The sequence below is a fragment of the Ictalurus punctatus genome, chromosome 24, assembly GCF_001660625.3.
Source record: "Ictalurus punctatus breed USDA103 chromosome 24, Coco_2.0, whole genome shotgun sequence".
NCBI lineage: Eukaryota > Metazoa > Chordata > Actinopteri > Siluriformes > Ictaluridae > Ictalurus > Ictalurus punctatus.
Window position 1 is genome coordinate 21,778,825 of NC_030439.2, and position 22,755 is coordinate 21,801,579.

The 22,755-nt window shown below is 38.8% G+C and overlaps 2 protein-coding genes across 2 annotated transcripts; both read right to left on the reverse strand.

Moving 5' to 3' along the window:
• Nucleotides 1–380: 380 nt before the first annotated feature.
• LOC128629095 (keratin, type I cytoskeletal 50 kDa-like) lies at nucleotides 381–5,386 on the reverse strand. Its single transcript, XM_053675457.1, has 8 exons — nucleotides 4,705–5,386; nucleotides 4,415–4,497; nucleotides 4,154–4,310; nucleotides 3,686–3,847; nucleotides 3,301–3,423; nucleotides 3,119–3,193; nucleotides 1,181–1,332; nucleotides 381–568 (listed from the first exon to the last, which is right to left on the reverse strand). Exons 1-8 carry the CDS (start codon nucleotides 5,344–5,346, stop codon nucleotides 460–462), a joined length of 1,503 nt encoding a protein of 500 aa, XP_053531432.1. The 5' UTR covers nucleotides 5,347–5,386; the 3' UTR covers nucleotides 381–459.
• Nucleotides 5,387–15,268: 9,882 nt separating this feature from the next.
• LOC108257051 (keratin, type I cytoskeletal 13-like) lies at nucleotides 15,269–18,508 on the reverse strand. The gene is made up of 8 exons (XM_017454451.3): nucleotides 18,005–18,508; nucleotides 17,668–17,750; nucleotides 17,402–17,558; nucleotides 17,072–17,233; nucleotides 16,460–16,585; nucleotides 16,286–16,360; nucleotides 15,992–16,140; nucleotides 15,269–15,878 (listed from the first exon to the last, which is right to left on the reverse strand). The coding sequence occupies exons 1-8, from the start codon at nucleotides 18,485–18,487 to the stop codon at nucleotides 15,764–15,766; spliced, it is 1,350 nt and encodes a 449-aa protein (XP_017309940.1). The 5' UTR covers nucleotides 18,488–18,508; the 3' UTR covers nucleotides 15,269–15,763.
• Nucleotides 18,509–22,755: the final 4,247 nt, after the last annotated feature.

A 22,755-nucleotide genomic window follows, 5' to 3' on the forward strand; every position in this document is an offset into this window, starting at 1 on the left:
AAATAATTATTCATACTCATTAGGGAAAAAAACTAGCAGTTTCATGGTGGAAAATAATAATTTCCTTAGCAACATGTAATATTCTGTCTTGGTATTTCAGTTTAACTAGGAACACAGGCTTTAATGCAGTGCAGTCAGTTAAATTGACATTATTTACAGCATTAGTTAGCATCACTAATTAACAAACACTAAACTCAACGTTAATACAGAGATATATTAACTTATGCCTTAATTAATGTTTTCAGTGGCTAATTTAGGATATTGATGGATTACACAAGCACTGTTTATTGTGAACTGACAGTTCAAAGTGAATCTTTGATTTGTGTGTGTGTGTGTGTGTGTGTGTGTGTGTGTGTGTGAAACAGAACACAAAACGACCATTATGATCGAAATGTTTTTTTTATTACTTGACTGAAATGCTTATTAGTCAAATATATTCCATCATGACTTTTGTTGTTGTTAGTCAGGTGACTGTGTCTTCTCATCCTTCTGATCCTGCTTATCACCTTCTGCCTTAGGAGTGGTGGCAGATTTGGTTTCAGAGCTCTTGCTGTTAGCAACAAAGAGACTGGTGAAACAGAGAAGAACAACAACTTTAAATGCTTTACCCTGTTGTGTGCATAGTTAATTTATGGACTGGGAATTTATACATTCTCTTATCTATGCTAGCGATGAGAGAAATGTGTGTTTTAGGCAAAGTTTAAACTTGTAATTCCCCACTTACAGCTGATAAGTCTCCTCAACCAGTTCCTACCCCCGTATATGGAGTGATGTCAAATCAACATGGCCCTCACACGGAGTACAGTATCAATATCCCCATCTCTACTTTTAAACTTTTACAGCAGCATTGGCTTTAGATCAGTTCATATACAGACACAGTTCTCAGTTAAATCGTACTAATCACTGTTCTGAGAATGTAATCATTAACATTGGAGTTATCACCAACAGTAGCAAGCTAGCTTGTTGCTCACGCTACTCGATATTGTCCACTGGCTAGCTTGTTGTTAACGTTACTTACTGTTGTCCACTTTTGTTGTTCTACCACAATTCTGTCCAACAACTTGACAATTACCTCTTACAAGGCACGATGAACATAAATGTAAACAACTCTGAACTATCAGAGACACAGAACATGGACAGGAAAAAAGATTTATTTGGATTTCATTCAGATTTTATTCACCTTGCGCTGGTCCCAGTCAAGTCCAGCAGTCTCCTGTACTCAGCGATCTCCAGCTCCAGTCTGGTCTTGATGTCCAGCAGCATCTGATAATCACGACTTTGACGCTCCAGATCAGCACGAAGCTGCAGCAGCTGTTCCTCCAGGCTTGTCACCTTCGATTTGAGAAACATCCCAATTAATTACACACTTGATCCATATTATTGTACTTTGGCATGTTTATACAAGTCAACACTGGTTAGGGAGTTTCTAAAATGCTCAGGAAAAGCAACAATGCTTCAGTCTCTAGTAGTGCTCATTTCACAACAACACACGAATCCTTAATGTCTGGTGTGTCTAGTCCTTATCACTGGTAGGTTGCTCTGCCTACTGCTGGCAACATACAGCCCTTTAAATGTCATTAAATGGTAGCACTGAAATGTTTACCAAAGTGGCTATATATTTCATCAATATTGGTGGAATTCAATATGTTAGCTTATAAAATTATCAAATATCTCACCTCAATATCATACTGTTTCTTCATTTAACTCAAACTAATGAAGCACAACCTGAATGAAAAGCTCTTTGAATCCCTGGACACAGAACTAACAGACACCCAGTGAAGCTTCTGTATCTCTTGATGTTTGTTACACATTTGTGTACACTCCTAATGTTGACCTGATGTTAGAAAAGTAAAACATTTGAACAAACCTCTAATCTGTCTTGTGTTGTATAGTATGTACATATTGTATATTAATTAAGCTTGAATAAATTTGGCACTTGTTTTCTATATATCAATGACATTACATAACATCTGCACACATGGCATTCACCTCTAACTAATATGGATACTTGACCAGAGACGTTTATAATATCATCAGCATTTTATAAGCTTATCGCTGCTAGTTTTCTAACTGATTGAGAGGGAATGTGATTGTAAGTGCTAACTACACAAGTTCATTAAACATCCAGACATGCAAGTAACTTTGTTATATGTATGTATGTTATATATTCAGTAAAGGCACGATGCTAAACAGACAGAGAAGCAGAGAATTAAAGATAAACTGAAGGAGGAGGGAGAGAAAGGGAAGCTTCCTTATCAACATGGGTGAAGAAAGGTGAGATGAATAAATGTAAATGTAAATGTACACACAAATCTCCCCTTCCCCCCACGGCACCGCCCCCACTGTCCTATTGCTTTTTTTTTTTTTTTTTAATATAAATAAAAACCATTTTGTTCAGCACAGAATAATAACCACCCAGTTTTCAACATTTAGAATATAATTATAGTATATACATATAGTAACTTGCCCCTTGTTATCTAATATGGTAAATTTATCCTGTAGACTAACTGATATGAAAAAATGTTATATAAGATCATTAAAATCTCATTTTATCTTTTTATACTGAAAGGAAAAATGACGAGATTTGAGAGTAAAAATCCAGTTCAGCAAGCAGTGCTGCAGTTTTATGGAAATAAAGTGCTGCTGACAAATGTACATGTGATTGTGTAATTAATAGTTTTTCTGACTTTTCAGTAAGTGATATACAGTGGGCGTATCACTACAATTGTGGATGGTAATCCTGTAGTTTTATTTTGTTTTATTTCATAATATTTAAATTTTCCTTTAAAGATTATTTGGATTCCTCTCTCCACTAAAAGTTGCTGTTTTGTTGTAATTATTTCTATAAATGTAAAAAATAAAATACTATTAGTTTATATTAGTCATGTCATTCTGATATACATTCTTGTGACCACACTCAGTCTGTTTACAGTACAGAGTCTACCAAGGGGACAAGAATATGGAGTTACATTAGTAAAGTAGTCAAATTAGCTCTTTGGTGATATAGCACTTTTTTTTTTTACGTTTGAGCCCCTGCCCCTGAGGAACTCTCTGCATAGCCCTGTACTTGACAATATAAGAATCTTCTCCTATCCGATGAGTGTTGATCCATCCTCACCTGCAGTTGGTATCCTGACAAGTGCGCAGTGTAGAAAGCCTGTGTCTCTTGCAGTTTTACTCCCAAGGATGCTTTCTGTGGTGAAACAAAGTGGTTTTCAGTAAATGTTTATATTGTAAATACATAGGAAATTGGTTTTGTTTACCAGGAAATACATAAAAATGCTGATATGTAAATCTCACCACAGCCAAAACAGACTGGAGCTCGAGTTCCAGGCCCTGCACTTTGGTTTTCTCCGTAGTCATTGTTGTATTGGTTGCTATGGTCTGTGTGCTGGTAGCAACCTCGTTTTTCAGAGTCTCCAACTGATAATGAAAATTTATTTTTAGAATAGAAGAGTTATATTTTAGTTAACATAATCACAAGGATGCTTGAAGTAAGTTAGTCCAAGATTTGAAATTTTAATCCCTGCATTGTTACAGGGACACATAATGGCTCAGCTCTGTCCTTGAATTAGATTAAACTTTTTAAACAGTAGCACACATCACTAAAACCTGACCTTCTTTCAGCCCTAGTAAAATGCTGTGATCTGGAAGGTTGATCATTTTTGCACCAGGAGGAACCCACCTTGCCCTTGAACCAGCCCTCGAGCTCTCTCCGGTTCTTGGCAGCGACGCTCTCATAGTGATCACGGATGTCTTCCAGGACGCTGGTGAGATCCTGCTGTGGTGCGGCCTCCACCTCCACATTAATCTGTCCGCTCATCTGGCTGCGTGTTGTCACCATTTCCTTGAAATACATCAGAGTTTGAGGAGATGGTTCAGATGCAGTGCTCCTTAACTCACTTATCCATAAAGGTGATTTACATAAATTCATAAATATCAGTGACTGAATTTTGTCCAAAGGGTACCTGAACAGCTTGTCATTTTTAAAAATCTGCACTTGTCCTTTCTATTCTAGACATTTAAAAAAACACTAAAACATGATCGGTCATTTAGTGTTTGGACTACTCTGAAATTTATAACCTGCTTCATAACATTTCCTTGACAGGTAGAAGTACATTTAGCATTTTGCTTGCATGTACAGCTTCATCACCTCTTCATGGTTCTTCTTGAGGTAGACCTTCTCGTCATTCATTGTGTCAATCTGCAGAGTGAGCTCTTTCATGCTCAGGTTGATATCCTCCAGCAGCCTCTTCAGCCCAGAGATATCGGCCTCAACTGACTGACGCATGGCCAACTCATTCTCATACCTGTGTAAAGACATTATATGCTAATTTCTTTAAAAGAATACATTCATTTCCTCACATATGGCACATATGTATGTATGTCCCTTTAATGCAATATGAGTTCTTACTTAATCCTAAAGTCATCTGCAGCCAAGGTGGCATTGTCAACATTGAGCTGGACTGTACCTTTCAACTTAATGGCATCAAGAATCTGAAAACAATCAAACCAAAGACATAAAGTTAAACCATGTGCAATGTATTTAATCATGGCACAAAAGACGATAAACAGCTATAGTAACTGTGCATTTCTAGATTAAAAGTCTAAGAGCAATATGAATGGTTTATGTCCCAAGCATACTTTTCACACTTTAAAACCTAAGCTAACTGCGGCAAAAGAGGTCAACTTGAAAAGATTTACATTAGCCTGGAGCTCATTGATGGTAGACAAGGAGTCAGAGTAGTCCTGTTCAGTAGGTGATGTCCTGCTGTCCACAAATTGACTGATCTTCAGCTCAAGCTCTGCATTGGCCTTTTCCAACATGCGCACCTTCTTCAGGTAGGAGGCCAAACGGTCATTGAGGATCCTCATGGTGAATTTCTCATTGCCCATGATACCAACATCTGCTCCCTCAATGCCACCTCCAACTTTGAATGCAGCACCACTTCCAAACCCAACACCACTTCCAAAGCTACCAATAAAACCTGCAGCAGCACTTGAACCAAGACCTGAACCAAGACCTACACCAAGACCTGAACCAAGACCTACACCAAGACCTGAACCAAGACCTACACCAAAACCTGAACCAAGACCTATACCATGACCTAGACTATGACCTGAACCAAGACCTACACCAGAGCCAAAGCCTCCACCAACAGTTCCTCTAGATGCACCAACCAACAAAGGACGAGAGGCTTGGGAGATGCGAACCCCAGAACCTCCTGCTCCACCATGGGCACTTCCAGCCCATAAGCTTCTGCCCATTCCTCCTCCACCACCACCACCAACGGACATGGATCCTGATGTAAAGCTACCACGTGTTTTGAAGGTGCTGCGTCCCATGCTGATGGAGGCTTTTCAGTCTTACACTTAAGAATGAGTAAAAACTAGAAATTCAGCTGACTTTTATACCCTTGTTGAATCATCAAACTGTAGATGAACAGTTGAGGTTCCCATGGATTCGCTAATTGAATGTGCCTTAAAGGTAGATTTTTAAAGATTATGTGATTGATAGCCACTCTGTCAGGGGCATGTGTGTCCCCACCTCTCACTACTGCAGGGGTGTTTGCTCCAAATCCAAATTCCTCTAGGTTAGATCTCAGAGTAAAGAAACAATAGCAACAGTTTTTTATTCGTTAATAAAATAGTTTCATCTTCCCGATGGAGAAACCTTTGTTGCTTTATAGTTTGAGAAGAGAGAAAGATCACAGCAATGCAAATATGTGAAATTTGCATCTCTCTTTTATAACCTGTGCCAATCTCACCTTCACCAGAAGCTTTTACACAGTTAACAAAGGAATAGTGTGCAGAGATGTTTAATCTAAATAGATCTAATCACATTTTTGCATTCGGATAAGCCTAATTTATTCTCACTAAGCTGTGAACATACATTATGTTATGAAAAGAACCTGCACTCTGACCCCAGCTTCCTGACAGGCTGGGGTATGCGAAGAAAACAATTTCACTGTGCTCTACTGTATATGTGACCAATAAAGACTCATTATTAACAGTGTCCACAGATTTGTCCAATACACTGATGATGCCTAATAAACTGGCAAATCAGCATACATTTAGCTGCCACTTACTCTAGCTAGTTAAGATACTTCACTATAGTTAAAATCAGTCATCACACAGCAGAACATTTTGGAAACTTAGCATGAAGAGGAGTCTTTTTGGACATTAAACCTCTTGTTTCAAGTGTAAATCCTTACAGAGTCTGTATAGCATCTTGTAATATAGTAAATGTAATTGAAGATACACCTAAAATGAAACCTCAAAATGTTATTACTCATTATACCACAGCACTGTTGAATTCTGGATTCTGTTTGGTTAGATGTTGATAAATTTTCTATAACAGCAGCTCAGACAGCAACAGCTACATAACAGAGACCTGTATGGATGATGCTTCACACAAATGGATTAAAAAACATGTGTAATCATGGATGTGAAGTTCCCTTTCAAAGGGAACTCAACATTGCATGAGCTCCACGCTATGGGAAGTGCCCTCATGCGTGACTGGCGTCTGAAGCTTGTGTAACATCATGACTATTTATTGGCCTGCCATGATCAGGTGACATGGCATTGAAGTGCGTCACATGATATAAAAACGGCACTCCTTGGAAGATTCCCGTCCGCAGGGACCTACTGTCTCAAGCCAGAGGGTTGATTTATCACCCTTGGCTGGAACTATGGAAACAGTGGGTCTGGCCCTTGAGGGGTCCATAGATTCTGGTCTCACAACTGAGGTTGTAGAGACCATGTTGAACGCTAGAGCACCATCCACGACGAAATTATATGCACTCAAGTGGCGACTTTTTGTCTTGTGGTGTGAGGAACGTCAGCTAGACCAAGTGAACAGCGCAATAGCTACAGTTTTTTCAGTAAATATATTTCCAATGAGGATATTCACATGAAATTTTCACCAGACATCATTATTAACTCAAGAAATCTGAAAATATAAGGAATTCACAACATTAAAGTCCATAAATAAAGTTATGTGTAATAAAGAGGAATGACACGGGGAAAAAAGTATTGAACACGCTAACTGAAATGTATTTAATACTTAGTGGAGAAGCCTTTGTTTGTAATGACGCTTCAAGACACTTCCTGTATGAAGAGATTAATGGGCCGCAGTATTCAGGTGTGATTTTGGTCCATTCTACTAAACATATTGTCTTTAAATCTTGTTCAGTTGGATTCGAGTCTGGTGATTGACTGGGCCATTCTAACACCTTGATTTTTTTCTCTGAAACCAATTAAGAGTTTCCTTTGCTGTATGCTTTGGATCGTTGTTCTGCTGGAAGCTCCACCCATGTCTCATCTTCATCATTCTGGTGGATGGCAGCAGATTTTTCTCAAGAATCTCCTGGTAAAGGGCTGCATTCGTTGTTACTTCAATTATATGAAGTCTGCCAGTACCATGTGATGAAAAACAGCCTCACACCATGATGCTTCACCTCCAAACCTCACTGTTGGTGTAGTGTTTTTAGGATGATGTGCAGTGCCATTTCTTCTCCAAACATGGTGTGTAGAATGACAGACAAAAAGTTCAATGTTGCTCTCGTCTGACCAGACTACACTCTCCCAGTATTTCATACGCTTGTCCAAATGAGTTGTAGCAAACTTTAAACGAGCTTCGACATGCCTTTTCTTTAGTAATGGGTGGGTGGGTAGTAATTGTGGGGTGAGCGTGAGCAGTGGAGTGCATTGCCTATTGTTTTCTCTGTGACGATGGCACCTGCTGCCTCCAAGTGTTTCTGGAGCTCTTTCCGAGTGGTCCTTGGCTCTTGGGCTACTCTTCTGACTATTCTTCTGACTCCCTGGTCAAAAATCTTGGGAGGAGCTCCTGTGCATGGCCGGTTGATGACGGAGTGATGTTGCTTCCACTTGTGGATAATGGCGCCAATGGTGCTTACTGGAAGATTCAAAAGTTTTGAAATATGTCTGTATCCAATTCCATCATTATGTTGAAAAAATGAATGCTGGCTCTGATAGAAAGGAGTCAGAACACACAGAGCATCACAGCTTGCTGCATAAGGAGCTGCGTAGCTGCAGAGCAGTCAGAGCGCCCATGCTGACCCCCTGTACACCACCAAAAGCTCCAACAATTGGCATGTGAGCATCAGAACTGGACCATGGAACAATAGAAAAAGGTGGCCTGGTCTGATGAATCACGTTTTCTTTTAGACCATGTGGATGTGCATGGTGTGTGCGTTGCTTACCTTACATGGTGCGTCCTGGTGGAAGAAATGGCACCAGGATGCACCAGATGGCACCAGGATGTATATACATTACTGTACTACATATCATATACCATATTTTATATACCATGACATTGGAGAGTTTGCACAGTAAGTGTTAGTAACTAGAAATATGTGGTCAGTAATATAGCAAGAGTTCCTGAGGTTGGCAGTTATTACTTGTTATTGTCAGGCTAGTTTGTTTGCATAGTCAGTTTGTTTATCAGGGATTTAGCCTCAGGTTCAGGGTGTAACTGTTACAATTTGGCAATGCGAAGGCTAATTAAAAGAACAAACATCTTTATTGAGGGCAAAAGTTACTCAAACACACCACAAATCATATGGGGTGTGATCAAGCAACATTCAGCCTGTAAAATCTGGAGGAGGTAGATGGTGAACACCACGAATGACCACAAGTGACACTCCTCACGCTTCAAATAGGATGATAGGTTTATTAATATGCTGTGATGCAAATATTTTCACAATAATCCATCATGTATATCCAAATACAACACCCAGATGCCTTTGTATTGTCTGTGAATTGTGGCATCTGACATGAGCTATGTTATTGTTTGGGCATGTGTAGTAGTAACAATGTACCAATGTAGCCCACACTGAAACCCAACTTTGTGGCACTAAGGTGATGTATAGATATATTTTGTTTGTGAACAAGTCAGTCTTTTCAGCAAGCCACTAAGGTGAAAAATTAGTGCTGGGTGGAGGTTATAATTACAGCAAAGGTGGACTAAATCTGTAATGGGATGTTCAACAAGGTCATATTGCTGTGACTGGTCATTCTTTATTCTAATATTTTGAGATACTTTATTTCCGTGACCTGTAAGCCATAATCATAGTAAATGGTCTGCAATTATATAGTGCTTTTATCCACTGTGTCTCATTTACACATTCACCCATTCACACACACCAATGGTAGCAGAGCTGCCATGCAAGGCACTAACTTGCCATCGGGATCAACCTGGGGTTCAGTGTCTTGCCCAAGGACACTTCGGCATGTGGAGGTATGTGGAGTTATATGGACTCATGTGGGCCAGGAATCGAACCACCAACCCTACAATTAGTGGACAACCTGCTCTACCACCTGAACCACAGCCGACCATCATCACGATGAAAACAAAAAAAAGGCTTGAAATATTTCACTTTGTGTGTAATAAATCTATACTATATGAAAGTTCTACTTTTTAAATAAAATTATGGGAAAAAACAAACTTTTCCACGGTATTCTAATTTTTTGTGATGCACCTGTAGTGTATCTATAGTTAGACAGCTGACAAAGTTCAAAGTTTTTGAGCAAGGGTTTTGAAACTGCTAGTGTAAAGGAGACATGTACATAAACAAAGCTAAAGGAACTGAACAAACAAAAGTTCAGTTACCTACACATTTCCTTAAACATACTTTCAGAAGCGATTGATCCTCAACTTCTCCTTTGTATAATTTAATCTTACAATTAGAAACTTGTTTAAATTAGGTTTGGGATAAGTTTTGATAGGAAGCGTAATATTTTATGTGAACCGTACGTAATATTTTTCTTAGATCTAACCGAACACACACATTTTTAATGTACTGTGTTCAGCTACAATATGTTGTTCCATGCGCCACCTGGTGGTTATTGTGTGAAGCACAACAAATGAATTTAAATTCTAAGAAGAGGGTGCCGCGTGATCACATGTGACGAATCGTGTGGAAAAAATGCACATTCTTAAAGGCAAGATCTGTACACATTCTTCAAATTTATTAAGCTGCTGTCTGTGGTCTGGCTTCGCTGAAACATACAGCTGTGTATCATCAACATAACAGTAGAAGATAATTCCATGTTTACGAGTAATTTGACCTAGAGGTAGCATATATAAAGTAAAGAGCAGTGGGCCTAAAACAGTACCTTGTGGAACAGCAAACTGTACCTCAGTATGCATAGAGAAGTCTCCATTTACATCTACGAACTGATAACGAACGGTCAGATAAGACCTGAACCAGGAGAGGACTGTTCCCTTAATGCCAACAACATTTTCTAATCTATCAAGGAGAATAGTGTGATCTATAGTATCAAAAGCTGTACTAAGGTCAAGTAACACAAGCAGCGAGACACAACCCTGATCAGAGGTCAGTAGAAGGTCATTTACTACTTTAACTAACGCTGTCTCTGTGCTATGATGAGGTCTAAATCCTGACTGATACGTTTCATGAATGTTGTTCCTATGTAAGTACGAGCATAGCTGCTGTGTACAACCTTTTCAAATATCTTGGAGATAAAGGGGAGATTTGATATAGGTCTAAAGCTGGACAGTTGACAGGGGTCGAGGTCAGGTTTTTTAATCAGGGTTTAATAACTGCTAAATGATTTTAACCAGTGCTAAGGGAAGAATTTATTGTTTTTAGAAGGGGTGTGATTTCTTCTGGAATAATCTGTTTGAAGAAGCATGTAGGTGGGCACGATCGCTTAGTGGTTAGCATGTTTGCTTCACACCTCCAATGTTGGGGGTTCGATTCCCATCACAGACCTGTGTGGGCAGAGTTTGCATGTTCCCCCCGTACTGTGGGGGTTTCCTCTGGGTACTCCAGTTTTCTCCCCCAGTCCAAAGACATGCATGGTAGGCTGATTGGCATGTCCAAAAGTGTTCATAGTGTATGAATGAGTGTGAGATTGTGTTCTGCGATGGACTGGCACCATGCTCCAGGTTCTTGTGACCTAGCAAGGATAAGCGGTATGGATGAATGGATGGAAGAAACATGTAGGTAGTGTATCTAATATACAAGCTGATGATTTTGATGAAGAAATGACTGAAATTAGTTCAGTCTCTTGAAGGGGAGTAAAACATTCTAATTATTGATCTAATACTGTTATATTATTATATTGTTATCACGAGTGGGTGGGGCTAATGGTGCAGTGATGTAAAAGTAGGGGTCAATGTCTTGTTGTAGGGGCAGTCTTATGCAAATGTATTTGCCCGTGTGACGTCACAAATCCTGCGACATCCAAATGAACCATTTTTTGAGCTTGGTTAAAAAAGTGCTCTTTTTGTATTGAGTAGGACATGTTGAGATATGAAACTTGCAGTTTTAATGGTACAATGGCCTTTTATATGTCAAAAATCAAGGTAAATTTGACTTCTCATGTCATGACCCATTTAAGATCTGGCATGAAATGGTGTTTATAGAAAAAAATACCTTTTTGTTTTTCTACAGATACAACACAATTAATGAATTGATAATGTTATATTTATGTACGCTCACCCACGACTGTGTTGCTAAACATCACAGCACCACACCAATAGGTTTGCTGAAAACTTCACTATTTACATTTTCCTTGTTAAGACAGCATGTTAACTCCAGTTATTATTATACTTTGATTATCTGGATCATCCGTCATATAACAATAACATATAACACACCGCTGGAACTACTGACAGAGCTGCTTTTCTAGAAGACTAAACTGTACCTGCTATAAAATCTGCAAAGTGAAATAGAGTTGAAATGTTTATTTTATTCAGCTCCATCGGAGCAGTGGTATCTCAGCGGTTAAGATGTTGGGCTACTGATCGGAAGTTCAAACCCCACCACCACCACCAAGCTGCCACTGCTGGGCTCCTGAGCGAGGCCCTTAACCCTCAACTGCTCAGGTGTATAAATGAGATAAATGTAAGTTGCTCTGGATAAGGGCGTCTGCCAAATGCCATAAATATAAACGTCACTGTTTATTTGAGTGAATCTCCGCTGGAGGAAAATGTGACAACTTCTGTTACTGGTTCAGATCGATTTAATGCTCTTGGATAGAAGTCACTTAGCAACACTTCAGTTATTATTTAACATATTCAGATTACAGAGTTCTTGTAGTCTGTGCTACAACTAAGAGAAACGTGTCTTACAGTTTCTTTTCTTCTGCCATCATGTCATACCTGCTCATCAGGAGCTGCTGCAAACCTGCAAAGCCCTGATTCAGCATCTCCTCAGTGTGGTTTATCTTGAATGGAGATCAGGTTTAATACCAAGAACACAATGAAAGAACACTAGATGGCGGTAAGTGAATGTCATTTCAGCAACAAGGAGCGACGTGTTACTGTTGTACTGAAATATTAGGTGGTTTTTATGAAATTATCTTTCTAATTTGCTGTTATTTATAATCCTTTTTTTTTTTTTTTTTTTTTTTTTTTTTTTTACATGTATGACTGAACATGGATAAAATTGGACCCTTGTGTCTTGTTGCATTTTTGTATTTTTTTTTGTATATTATTTTGTATTTTTATTATCTCTGTATGTTTCCTGTTCTATAATTTTGAAACATGAAAGAAAGGTAACATACGTTAATCACCAAAATAATCTTATTTCATAATTTCATTCATTCTTTTGTTTTAAAATCACACATATCTCTACCCTACATTATCCTTCTTCACCTTCTCTTCCTTCCTTAATCCCACACACAGTCTCTGTCTTAAAGCTCATGACTTTACCATGCACTTTGCACAGAAGGTCATCACGAGAAGTCATCCTGGGGAAGGGCTACAAACCATTACACACAATATGGATCCAATTTCCCACAAATTCAAACTGCACTGCAGTAAAGGAATTTCAAGGAAGTCAAAAGTCTTATTTTTGTGTTAAATAAATAAATAAATAAATAAATAAATAAATAAATAAATAAATAAATAAATAAATCTTGTCCAGCATGTTTTGCATTAGAAAGGTAATCTCATTTTAAGAAAAGATATCTAACTTTGTCTTAATAAGATCTTCCAGCAAATATTAAGCTAGATTTAACCAGTAATAAGCTACAACAATGGTTGGCATAATATTCCAGCAGAGGAACATAAGTGTTTTCCTTATTTTAAGACTAAAACCACTTGAACAAATAGATTTTTCAATGAAGGAGCTATGTGTCCTGGTTATGCTGAAATCCACACTGAACTACATTACCCATCACCCCCAGCATGTCACATGACTATGTCACAAGTCCCACTGATCACTAACACCTGTTCTGTGTTACCCCTAATATGCACCTCTATAGAAGTTTTAGGTTTTCAGCACTTAACTGTCAAGCTTTTTTTTTTTTTTTTCTAATTATTAATCTTAGATTAAGGGATAAATTCTTAAATGCAGCTCAATCAAGAGACCAAAATACTCATTTTAAGTAAGTCTATCTGGAATAACTGATAACTTTCATTGCTTGTAATAAACACAACTTGCTTAATTTGTCTAGTTTTAAGATCCAGTAGCATTTTTAGTGACTAGATATTTACACTATTTTCAAGAATTCTTACCGGTTTTGCTTACTCCATTGGCAAATTTTTTTGCTTCAATTTAGTACAATTGAACTAGATTTACATCGGTCTTGCTTGTTTCAAGAAAGGCATTTTTTGCAGTGTGATCACAGAAGAAGAGAAACAACATGAACAATCTGGCTATTACCCAGTCCCTTCTTCACACAATGACCTCACACCATACATAAAAGACAGCATCCTACATCTCCATCTATCTCACATCATCTGCTGCTTTTGACACTGAATGACCACATCCATCATCTCTAGTCATACAGACATTAGCTTAAGATCTGAAGTTACATTCTAACCCGCCTATTGACATGCTTACGGGAGCGCTCCTATGATGTAGCATTGAGATTTTCAGTGTCATCACCTCGCAGCTTTATTCTGAGTCCCTCAGGGCTCAGTACTCATTCTATTCCTATTCTCCATTTATACCAGTTCTCGGTGATCAGTGATTAGCTCTTACGGTTTATTTTACAATGTATGTCACTTTTTCTCCATTCACGTCCCAAGTTGCTCTGAACTAATCCACCTACTGACAACCTCACCATCCGTTACACACATGACTGAAAATCTTGTGTGGTTTTACATGATGGGCTTAACTTCTCTGAGAACATCACAACAACCACCAGATTCTGCAGAAGGCTCTGGTGGAGTTTTTCCAAAATTGCATATTTCACTACTTGAATAAATTCAAATTCATCCAGTGTTCTGAATCATTAAAGTATTATGAATATCCATTTTCTTACTGGAGCTGCAAGGTATGATTTTTAAAAAATCCTTCATTGGGACTGTATGTGGGATCAGCTTTACCACTGAAATTTGATCAGGTCAGCTTTTGAAGGACTCAAAATTAACGAGGCTGTCTATTTGTTTGATTATTATTTTGTGTGTTTTGTATGCGTTTCTTTATCAAAACTGTAAAGTGACCTTAGATGTTATATTAATTAATTCTTTCATTCATTCTGACGTGTGCAAGATGTTACTCAGAATGTAGAACCATAAAAAGTGTTTCAATATCAGAGTTTCCATTAGAACCCCTTTAAGAAGCTAAAAATCCTTAATTATCCAAAAAAGCCTTGAGAAAGGTCACATGTCACACTGGGATTAAGTTTTTCAAAGAAATGTATGCGCATAGAATTTAAGCACACGCCTGAAGCGAGAAGCATGCAAGAACCTGCACTAGTTTTCATTCTTCACACCAGCTACACGCAATGCAAAGCTGGCAATCATCCAAACGTTGAACTGCACTGATATACAGCTAAATAATCACATTCACACAGGAATGCTCTGAAGGCTTGCTCTATGTTATTAAGTGAAGGGCATGTCTGTATAAAAGTTCTTGCTGAAAGCTGAGGTGGATCTTCACTGCATGTACACGTTCTCCTCAGATAAATCAGACTGCTCTATCAAAAAACTTGTGCACAGATCTTATATCATAGGGAAATATTCCATAAGTGAAAACATAGCATAAATATGAATGAAACAGCGATATATTCAATATTTAGGCATATTTTTTTCATTCGATATGTTTCTACTAGTTTTTTTTTTTATTGGAAATTAGATTTTGATGTAACAATTCACCTGTTTTGTAATACTGTAATAAAGACTTTAAAGGCTTTGTGGTTGTGGAGAAGAGATTTGAAGTAAAAATATTTTGTTTTATAAGCAGAATATATTATTCTCAGAAAGTTGCTTTAAATGTCTGAGTTTAGTATCTGGAGTTTAATGTCTAAAAAAATATTGTAGCTTGGTTAAATTGACATTCAGCTCCAGCTCTGTTCCATTGCTTATAGAAAAATGTGGAGCCAGAGCTGAGAAGAACTATGAGTGCACCAACAAAATCTGTTGGTATTCCTTCAGTAAGCAAATATTAATATGACATTCTTCATCTACTCCATATTACAGATATATGGCCTGCCTGAAGCTTCTCATCAAACACCGTTCATGTTTGTTCTTCCTTTCGAGAATCTTCAGTCCAGTAACGGTTTATTGCCCTGTTTATAAAGTTTTTTTTGCAACATTCCTGAGCTCAAACTGTTTGACCTAATAAATATATTTTACATTTTTATTTGTGGATTGAATATTTCTGAACAGTCAAAATTCCAAATAGTTAATGTGTGTGTGTGACAGATGTTTCAAAACACAACATTTTCCACAAAATAACACGAGTGAAAATGTTTTATTTTTTAACTGACATGTTTGGTGAATTATATTCCAATAAAGACAATTCCAATCTATCCTTTACTACTTAGTAATAGATGTAGAGGAGGTAGAGATGACCTTCCCATCGACCACCTCTTCCACCACGGTGATGATTGCGGTTTTGGTGGTGGAGGTCTTGGTGGAGGAAATCAAGGGACTGGTGAAATACAAAAAGGGAATATTGTGGTTAGCATTCCCAGGACTGCCATTCTGCCTCTCCTGTAAGCTGCTTTGGATAAATGAGTCCACCAGTTTACTGAGTTAGTTTACCTGCTGCTGGCCTCAGCGTCCAGCAGTCTCCTGTACTCAGCGATCTCCAGCTCCAGTCTGGCCTTGATGTCCAGCAGCATCTGATACTCCTGAGACTGGCGAGCGAGATCAGCACGAAGCTGCACCAGCTGATCCTCCATATTCGTCACCTAATTTGGGAAAACATGAATAACACAGAAAACAAGATACAGTAAAGAACCACATCTGTCAACTTTCACTTTGTGTTTGGAAAAAGCAAAAACTGCATTTTTCAGAGGTTTACAATTTCATAGATAAAGTTTGGTAAGACCTTACCTGCACTTGGTGTCCTGATAACTGCATGGCATAACGGGCTTGAGTCTCAGACAGTGTTCCCTCAAGGGAGGCTTTCTGTGGTGGGGTAACCAGGGTGGAAATTTGCCTTGATACCACAAATGCTTTTGCAGAACATACAGTAGACAATCATGCAAAAAAAGTTTTTAGTCTCACCATGGCCAACAGAGACTGGAGCTCAATTTCCAAAGACTGCACTGTGCTATTGACGGTGTTCACTTCTGTTTCGGAGGTGGCCAGTGTCTCAGTGCTGGCAGCGACCTCCTGTTTCAGGGCTTCAGACTGCCAGTGAAAAAATAGCAATGAGTTACAATAAGCCAAGTTTTTGTGATGTAATCAAAAAGGGTACTCAGGATTGGTAAGTCCTAGATTAGTAGCTGCTGTAATTACATAGCTAAGCTTCCACAATAAGAATCTGAAGGTTGTCACAGAGTCATCACTGGACTCCTGAGCAGCTCAGCTCTGCGCTTGAATCGGATTCACTTTGTATAAAAAATTTGCATTTGCCTTATACTGCAAAATTGTAGAAGCTATTAAATAATAAAAAAACAACAACTGTAGTCTGGCTTTGATCATTTATGCTCCAGTACATTTACATTTATGGGATTTATCCAGAGTGACTTACATTTATCTCATTTATAGATCTGAGCAGTTGAGGGTTAAAGGCCTTGCTCAACAGTGGCAGCTTGGTAGTGCTGGAGTTTATACTCATCACCTTCCAATCACTAATCCAATGTTTTACCCACTCAATTCCCAGTAAGAACGCACCTTTGTCTGGAACCAGCCCTCAAGCTCTCTCTGGTTCTTGGCAGCAACGGCTTCATAGTGCTCGCGGATTTCTTCCATGACCTTTGTGAGATCTTGCTGTGGTGCAGCATCAACCTCAACATGAATCTGTCCACTCATCTGGCTGCGTGCAGCTAGCAGTTCCTGGAGAAACATGAGTTCCAACCTGAATACATTTGCAAACCTTTTCTTTTCTTTTCATCATGAAGTGATTATGCCAAATCTATAAAACTTGTCTTAACCTACTTAAACACATCAGCTTGACATACTGAAGCATGTTTATAATTTTGTTTTCTTGCAAAGATTCATCACCTCCTCATGGCTCTTCTTGAGGAAGACCAGCTCCTCATTCAGGGCCTCAATCTGCAGGGTGAGATCTTTCTTGGTCAGGTTCAGATCATCCAGCAACCTCTTCAGTCCAGCGATATCGGCCTCAACAGACTGACGCAGGGCTAACTCATTCTCATACCCGTGTAAAGACATTGCTTGATAATTCTTACCTGTGTGTGCCTTATGATATCTCTTTTTACCCTCAGACATCTAGAGTAAGGACTTTATACATCATAGTAATATCTTTCTTCATCCTGAAGTCATCTGCAGCCAAGCTGGCATTGTCAATGCTAAGGTAGACCGTACCCTTCAGCTGAATGGCATCCCAAATCTGAAAACATCAATCCAAAGATATAAAGTGAGAACACATGCAACAATCAAAATGGTCAACCCTGGGTAACTACGCATTTTCAGAATGATCAGCAATTGCTGAAAGAAAAGTACAGAGAATGGTGAACAAATACTGATTTACTAAAAAGACTTGGTGTGGCCTTTGGATACAGTGAAGAGGGCATAAGGATCCCTTGCAAATGTAATTTCATAAAAGCATGATTTTTCTTTAAAGATGACCTTTGAATGATCTACCTTGGCCTGGAGCTCATTGATGGAAGCCAAGGAGCCAGAGTGGTCCCGTGCAGTAGGTGAGGTCTTGCTGTCCAGGAACTGGTGGATCTTGAGCTCAAGATCTGCATTGGCCTTCTCCAGTAAGCGCACCTTCTCCAGGTAGGAGGCCAGACGATCGTTAAGGTTCTGCATGGTGAACTTTTCATTGCCGATGATGCTACTGTCCCCTTCCCCAGCACCACCTCCGAACCCTGCACTACCTCCAAATCCTGCACCAAAACCTGCACCACTGTTGAAGCCTCCACCAATACTGCCTCCAGATCCACCAATAGACAAGGACCGAGAAGCTTGGGAGATACGAACCCCAGACCCTCCTGCTCCACCATAGACACTTCCAGCCCGCATTGCACTGACCCGGCTTCCACCTCCACCACCAACAGACATACGTGAGGATCCCATGGATCCAGATGCAAAGCTACTGTAGGTGGAGAAGGTGCTGGCCATGTTGATGGAGGCTTTTCGGTCTTACCCTGGAGAGTGAGTGAGATTGAGAAGTTCAGCAGACCTTTATAGCTTGGTTGAATCTTCTTTTATAGATGGGTTCATGCCTTAAAGGTAGATTTTAGATGTTATGTGAACACTGTATGATTGACACCCACTCTCTCAGGAGCTTATGTGGTACCAAGTTTCATTCCCACAGGGTTTTTTTTTTTTTTGCTTCAGGTTTGAATTCCTCAAGAACAGTTCTCAGCATGAAGAGATGTTAGCGACAGCAGGTTCATTTGTCAAAGAAGCCCCTTTGACTTCAAGTTTAGAGTATAAAAGAGAAAAAGACTACAGCAATGCAAATACCTTTAGACGTTTTCACACAGCCGACTGATGTCACATATTTTACTAAACATTTTTCTTCTAGATAGAAATGCAAACTCATTACACATGTAGTGTAGACACACTTTATGCATTCAGTCAGAGCGTTTTTCCTCTGAACTCTCAACACTTACATATTTGCATTATTAACTGTTGTGTTTACTTCAACTGTGAATTTTTGTTCACATGAGCTGCTGTTACGATTAAACAAAGTCCACAGATGATTGATCTGCTAGGTAACATTAATCTGAAAAAATAAATGAAAGTGTGTCGGTTACCATTTGTTTGCACCTCACTAAATTAAGGACAATACTAGAAGTTGAAAATGAAACCAGTATTATTATTTTTGTCCTTGTTTGTCCTGAATGACAAACACTTTCCTCTCCATGGGGTTGAAAAAATTAATTTGTTACAATGGACCCTTTTGCAGAAAGTACCAAAGCTTTTGGCAATAGAAAATGGAAACTCTTTTTCCCCCACATCCAACGCCGGCCAAGTACGTCCAAGCTAGATCATTTCTGGTTCTTGCTTAACATCAGAACCAGCAACTAACAATACTCACCACCGTCACACTGGTGGAAAATTAACTAGAACTTCCAAAGCTTGCTACTTATTATCTCTTCTTGAATATGCAGTGGAGAAACGGCTTATTCATTGTTAGGATAAAGCAAATAACAGCTTCTATTATCCCTCTTTCCTCCATCAGCCTTTTCAGCCTCTTGGTTCATTTACTCAAAAGAAAAACTAGCGCATGTGGGTTATAATGGAGCGTATATGGCGCCGGAGAGTCTAAATGAACACACTGGCAACCAGAGCAGTTCAAATAGACGTCTGGTTTGATGCAGATTTCACAGAGGTTTTATAGGTATATACAGAGGTACAAATAGCCAGGGTAGGCTCACTACTGTGTGGAAATAATATGGTAGTTGAACTGTCTGGCCACATACGTGAAAAACATCTTAGGCAATACAAGAATGTACATGTTTCTGAACATATATAGTATCTATTCGCTTAACAGAAAATAGGAAGTTTACTGGCACGTACACAGCAGACAGGTCTAGAAAAGTTCATGACACAGAAATTAAACTAAAATCTAAACATACTTATACATATCTGAGGGAATAGAGAATAGGAAGTTTCCATTATTCATTATGGTGAATATTCAATTCAATTTCAATTCAATTTTTTTTTCAATTCAATTCAATTTTATTTGTATAGCGCTTTTTACAATAGACATTGTCTCAAAGCAGCTTTACAGAAATATCAACACGGTATACAGATATTAAAGGTGCGAATTTATCCCAACTGAGCAAGCCACTGAGTGGCGACGGTGGCAAGGAAAAACTCCCTAAGATGTTTTAAGAGGAAGAAACCTTGAGAGGAACCCGACTCAGAAGGGAACCCATCCTCATCTGGGTAACAACAGATAGTGTGAAAAAGTTCATTATGGATTTATATGAAGTCTGTATGGCGTTAGGAGCAGCCGTAGTCCCAGCAGTCTGGAATTAAAGAAGATTTGCACTCCATCCAGAGGCAGAAAGGATCTGGATCTCTAGTATCTCCATAAATTCGTGTGGGGCTCGGCGAAAGGAGAGAGGGAGAAAAAAGATCATTATGACTGCGAAGTAGTAGAACAGAATCTAGTCAGGGTAGGCTTGAGTAAACAAATACGTTTTAAGCTTAGACTTAAACACTGAGACTGTGTCTGAGTCCCGAACACTAATAGGAAGACTGTTCCATAACTGTGGGGCTCTATAAGAGAAAGCTCTTCCCCCTGCTGTAGCCTTCACTATTCGAGGTACCGTCAGATAGCCTGCATCTTTTGATCTAAGTAGGTGTGGCGGATCATATAAAACCAAAAGGTCGCTTAGATATTGTGGCGCGAGACCATTTAGTGCTTTATAGGTTAATAAAAGTATTTTATAATTAATGCGAGATTTTACTGGGAGCCAATGCAGTATTGATAATATTAGTGTGATATGGTCGTATCTTCTAGTTCTAGTTAGGACTCTAGCAGCTGCATTCTGGACTAACTGGAGCTTATTTATATTCCTACTGGAACATCCAGACAGTAAGACATTACAGTAATCTAATCTAGAGGTGACGAATGCATGAACTAGTATTTCCGCATCATGTAGTGACAATATGTTTCTTATTTTAGAAATATTTCTGAGATGAAAGAAGGCTATCCTAGTAATATTATCTACATGAGCATCAAATGATAGGCTGGAGTCAATAATCACTCCAAGGTCTTTAACTGCTGCACATGATGAAACAGAAAGACCATCCAGAGTAACCATGTGATCAGAAAGATTACTTCTAGCTACACGTGGGCCTAATAAAAGTATTTCTGTTTTATCACAATTAAGTAGAAGGAAGTTAATTAACATCCAATGTCTAATGTCCTTTACACAATCCTCAACTTTACTAAGCTTCTGTCTGTCCTCTGGCTTCGCTGAAACATACAACTGTGTATCATCAGCATAACAGTGGAAGCTAATTCCATGTTTACGAATAATTTGACCTAGGGGTAGCATATATAAAGTAAAGAGCAGTGGGCCTAAAACAGAACCCTGTGGAACTCCAAAAGTAACCTCAGTACGCATGGAGAATTCACCATTTACATCTACGAACTGATAACGATCGGTCAGATAAGACCTGAGTCAGGAGAGGACTGTTCCCTTAATACCAACAACATTTTCTAATCTATCAAGTAGAATAGTGTGATCTATAGTATCAAAAGCTGCACTAAGGTCGAGTAACACAAGCAGCGAGACACAACCCTGATCGTAAGTCAGTAGAAGGTCATTTACTACTTTAACTAACGCTGTCTCTGTGCTATGATGAGGTCTAAATCCTGACTGATACATTTCATGAATGTTATTCCTATCTAAGTACGAGCATAACTGCTTTGCTACAACCTTTTCTAAAATCTTAGAGATGAAGGGGAGATTTGATATTGGTCTATAGTTGGACAATTGAGACGGGTCAAGATCAGGTTTTTTAATCAAGGGTTTAATAACTGCTAATTTAAGTGATTTAGGTACATAGCCAGTGCTTAGGGAAGAATTGATTATATTTAGAAGTGGTTCAATTACTCCTGGACCAATCTGTTTAAACAAACATGTAGGTACGGGATCTAGTATGCAAGTTGATGAATTGGCTGAAGAGATTAATGTAGCTAGTTCGGTCTCTCTAAGCGGAGCAAAACACTCTAAACATTGATCTGATATTGCTACATTGTCATGTAATGGGTTTGTTACAGTACTGTCCGGTTTTAATTTAATGGCCTGTATTTCATGTCTAATATTTTCAACCTTGTCAATGAAAAATTTTATGAAATCTTCACTGCTATGTAATGATTGAGTGTTTCTCTCTGTAGTGGTTTTATTCCTAGTTAATTCTGCTACTGTGTTGAAAAGGAATCTAGAATTGTTTTTGTTGTCTCCTATTAAGGTGGAGAAATAGATTTTTCTAGCATCGCCAAGAGATTTCCTATAATTCAGTAGGCTCTCCTTCCATGCTGTTTGAAATATCACCAGTTTGGTTTGACGCCATTTACGTTCTAATTGTCGAGTTGTCTGTTTTAAGGTTCGCGTTTGATCGTTATACCAGGGTGCCAATTTTTTTTCTCTAATTATTTTCCTTTTGAGTGGAGCCACTCTATCTAGCGTGTAGCGGAGTGTTGACTCCAAGCTTTCAGTCGCCTGATCGAGTTCTGTGTGATCTGACAGTGATCCAAATCTAATTGATGTTTCTGCGAGGTTATTTATGAAGCTCGGTGCAGTAGCTGATGTGTAGGTACGTTTTATGCGGTAGCGAGGCGAGGTGGAAATATTATGATCAATACGTATTATGAACGAGATAAGATAATGGTCTGAGACAACTTCAGACTGCGGAAAAAT